Source organism: Saccostrea cucullata, unplaced genomic scaffold (assembly GCF_032062105.1).
Source record: "Saccostrea cucullata isolate Sc308-1 unplaced genomic scaffold, CSIRO_AGI_Scuc_v1 ctg4746, whole genome shotgun sequence".
NCBI lineage: Eukaryota > Metazoa > Mollusca > Bivalvia > Ostreida > Ostreidae > Saccostrea > Saccostrea cuccullata.
The window spans coordinates 4,182-8,714 of record NW_026930585.1 but is presented as its reverse complement, the minus strand read 5'-3'; the positions used below and the strand labels follow the sequence as shown (position 1 = coordinate 8,714).

Below are 4,533 nucleotides of genomic sequence, written 5' to 3'. Positions count from 1 at the left end.
TCATTTGAAAGAACTTGGGTTGTGAAGTATGCATACCAAATATGAAGTCTCTTGCCCTCATGGTTCAATAGTTATGGTGAAGGTTCTAAAAAGGTATTTTTAGCATATAGGACACAGTCAAGATAACAAGGTCATTGACCTTGGTGTCATGTGAAAGGGCTTAATTAGTGAAGCATAGATGCCAAATATTAAGACTGTATCTTTCTTTGTTCAAAAGTTATGGCAAAGGTTAAAGTTTGCCGACAAAAAAGATATATTTAGCATATAGGTCACAGTGAAGGTCACAAGGTCATTGAACATGGTGTCATTTTAAAGAGCTTAATCAGTGGTGTATGCATATTAAATATGAAGTCTCTATTTTTTACGGTTCAAAAGTTATGGCGAAGGTTAAAGTTTGCAAAAAAACCCAATTTTTAGCATATAGGTCACAGTCAAGGTCACAAGGCCATTGTACTTAGTGTCATTTAAAGAGCTTAATTTGTGGAGTATGCATACCAAATATGAAGTCTCAACAGTTAATGGTTCAAAAGTTATGGCAAAGGTTAAAGTTAGCAGACAAACAGACAGACAGGACAAATACAATATATACATATTGTACGTCTCGGATCTTTCGATTCGGGCGCATAAAAATCATATTTTTTAATCGTAAACTGAAGACGTATTTTGCAAAATGTCAATATTCAAGTGAGAGTACATTTACAATGTAAATACAATATCTAAAATGTAAATGAAGGACAGTAATAAAGAATTTATTTATAATCTGTTTTAAAAAAAACACCAGGGTCTCGAAGTGTGTTTTCACTTTGTAATGACAACACTTTGGATACAATTTTCACTTAAAATTTTTGGTAGAAAATGACAACTATGTAAAAGATTAGTAATCAAATTAAAGCCTCTGAAAGCCACATATATTAAAAATTTATATAATTTGTATAAACTGCACGCACTGATGACATTAAAATTGTAAGCAGTGTCACACCTTCTCGGCAACTAATTAATCAATAAACCACAAGATCCTAAATGCAGAAATAATTCGCAAAGTTCCTAAAACACGAAAGGAGAGAGAATTTTTTATATTATTTTACATTTCAACGATGACGAAATCTTAATGATTTGAACTGTTCTACAGAAACGTCATAATATACCATTATATCTCACAACGTTAAAATTAGTCTAAAACATATCTATAACTGAGGGCGTTCACTTGTACTAGTTAATTGTTTATGACAAGTCATTGTCTTTGCACTTCTTGGCGATTGATGATTAACAATGCAAAGGCACAATTCAGTTGTCAAATTCACATTAATGTCTCCAATGTGCTAATGAAGCTCACTCGGGTCTGCACTTTGGTTTGCAAGTTTTTATTCTTTTGTGGTTATCCCCTTTCCGTGAGTGTATTGCGAACACCCTATCTTAACAATGTTTCCACAAGCCTCTTCCTCCTCCCTGTTCTTAATGACGTAAGTAACGTTGCCAGCGTCATCTAGAAACTCGTCTTCAGCATAACCTAAAAATACAATACATCGGTGTACTGCAATGCAGATGGGATGTTGGTTCTATTAAGTGTATAATGTGCATGGATTGAAATTGTGTTTTATTTAGTTATAGGGTGAAACGATTTGAAATTATAAAGATGTTAAATTCCCTTTTTAGCAAAAATAAATAAATGCATTTTAAAAAGTTCAAACTCATTAAAACCTCATAAGAATTGTAAACCTGAAAGAAAATATATTTCGTCCTTTTTCCTTAAAATACAAACCCTGGCACTTGTTCATCAAGGAATAGGTTAGTCATTACACCAGACCTCGGTTTTTTAGGTCTCAAGCAAAGAACCATTCGCCATTATGAATAGATTAATATGTATACTTTTTAATTGAACACCGTTTAATTTCAATAAGACACCGCCATGAATCGTTGCTATTTAGTAAATTTATCATTACCTGGATGACTGACCGCCTCTGTCATGTAATGGTTATTCCAGATGCATTTTGGGTCGCCGAGTTCTTCTCCGTTTGTGCGGTTATCGTTATCCGAGTCCATCTTACACAATGTTGGCCAGTCATACTTGGCGTCTTTAAAATCCTATAAATCACATTATGAAAAAAAAAAGATATTTTTATCTTCGTTTGTTAATGTACAGACGATGGCATAATTTGTAATTTGCCTGTTTTGGAGATATATATAAATACAGTGAAATATCAGTATCTCGAATTTGATGGGTACTCGGGAAAAACTTTTGAGATATCCGGTGGTTCTAGATATCCAAAGTTGTCTTAAAATTTCGAATCAATAACTCCCCGTCTTGTTGATACCGGTATACGAGTGTATATCTTTCAATGCATAACACATGTGACGAGTCCTTCCGTTGTAAAGTCTCAATTATATGCGCAATAAATATACAGAACAAGAAGTGTTTGTGAAAAACTATGCACCCGGCGGCAACAAAGTTTAAAAAAACATATTTTTAGCATACAGGTTACAGTCAAGGTCACAAGGTCATTGATCTTGGTGTCATTTGAAAGAACCCGATTAGTGTAGTTTGCATACCAAATATGAAATTTCTATCTCTCATGGTTCAAAAGTTATGGTAAAGGTTCAAAAAAAGCTATCTTTAGCCATATAGACACAGTAAAGGTCACAAGTTCATTGACCTTGGTGTCATGTGAAAGGACTTAATTAGTGGATTATGAATGTCAAATATGTCAAATATTAAGTCTCTATCTTTCTTCATTCAAAAGTTAATGGCGAAGGTTAAAGTTTGCAGACAAAAAAAACTATATTTAGCATATAGGTCACAAGGCCATTGACCGTGGTATCATTTAAAAGACCTTAATCAGTGGTGTATGCATACCAAATATGAAGTCTCTACTATCTTTTATAGTTCAAAAGTTAAGACGAAGGTTAAATTTTGCAGAAAAAACTATTTTTAGCATATAGGTCACAGTCAAGGTCACAAGGTCATTGGCCTTGGTGTCATTTGAAAGAGCTTTATTAATCGAGTGTGCATACCAAATATGAAGTCTCTTTCATTAATGGTTCAAAAGTTATGGCGGAGGTTAAGTTTGCAGACAAACAGATAAACAGACAGACAGGACAAAAACAATATACGCCTCGGATTTTTCGATCCCGGCGCATAAAAACAATGAGGTTGTTTTCTTTATTGTGTATAATAATAATATAATTATAAAACAATCTTTTTTTTTTTTTAAGGAAATTGCTACTATGGTTATCTATTTGTACGAAGATACATATCGAACAATCATTCATATCACTGCGCATTACAACTCGGTTAAAACCTATTTAATTAAAGTTGATTGTAAATTTTTATGCGCCCGAAATTATTCGGGGCGTATATTGTTTTTGTCCTGTCTGTCTGTTTGTCTGTCTGTTGTCGACTTTAATCTTCGCCATAACTTATGAACCGTGAGAAATAGAGACTTCATATTTGGTATGCATACTCCACTAATTAAGCACTTTCAACTGACACCAAGGTCAATGACCTTGTGACCTCGACTGCGACCAATATGCTAAAAATAGCTTTTTCGAACTTTCGCCATAACTTTTGAACCATAGGAGATAGAGACTTCATATTTGTTATGCATACTCCACTAATTAAGTTACTTCAAATACCAACAAGGTCAATGACCTTGTGACCTTGACTTTGACCTATAAGCTAAAATTAGCTTTTTCGAACTTTCGCCATAACTTTTGAACCATAGGAGATAGAGACTTTATATTTGGTATGCATGCTTCACTAATTAAGTGCTTCCAAATGAGAACAAGGACAATGATTGTGTGACCTTGACTGTGACCTATTTGCTAAAAATTGCTTTTTAGAACTTTGTTGCCGTCGGGCGCATAGTGTTTTCAAAATACATCTTGTTTCTTATATGAATTCACAATGTTATAAATAAGTTGGGTTTAACTATCAAAACGAAACTAGATTTTCAGATGAAAAATGATTTCTGTAATTTTCATTTTCTTAAGCGCGAGACACAGATTCTCCGATTTGTTCGTTTTAAAATAGGAGCACATTTCTTCCCTAGTAATTTTAATTTTCTACCTGTAGACCAGACCCTGGACCTGAAACGAGGGCAGTTGTCACTCACTCAACCGCAGGTCAAACTGTTTGGCAACAAATTTGGCATGTCGCATTTAGGTGTTTGGTAGCCATAGTACAAAAATATTAATCTTCAGTGATGTTCTACGACTCTTCGCCTACATTATACTTAATACCTAAATTATGAAAAATGGAACATTTCATGCTACCTTAACACAGGAAAGATGCTTGCATCTGTAAGTTGTATGACAAAGTTCTGACGTCTTACTTTTCATTCATGAAATTATTTGCAATAAATGGTTTATCGAGCATACGAAAAAAAAAATCACGCACATTTGAGATACAAATCGCATGGTCTTTGTTTTATGATCTTATGTATGCTAAGATAATTGTGACTTGGATAATTTTAATAGATAGGCTTTAAAAACGCACCCATTAAATCTAACTAAAGGATTAACCTTTTGTGGCGAAGT

General features: G+C 33.8%; 1 protein-coding gene across 1 annotated transcript; it reads right to left on the bottom strand.

Moving 5' to 3' along the window:
- Window positions 1-902: 902 nt before the first annotated feature.
- On the bottom strand, window positions 903-2,082 carry LOC134229170 (temptin-like; the record flags this gene model as incomplete). The annotated part of the gene is made up of 2 exons (XM_062710873.1): window positions 903-1,507; window positions 1,941-2,082. Coding segments are annotated over 2 exons (288 nt in total), but the record flags the coding sequence as incomplete, so codon positions are not given.
- Window positions 2,083-4,533: the final 2,451 nt, after the last annotated feature.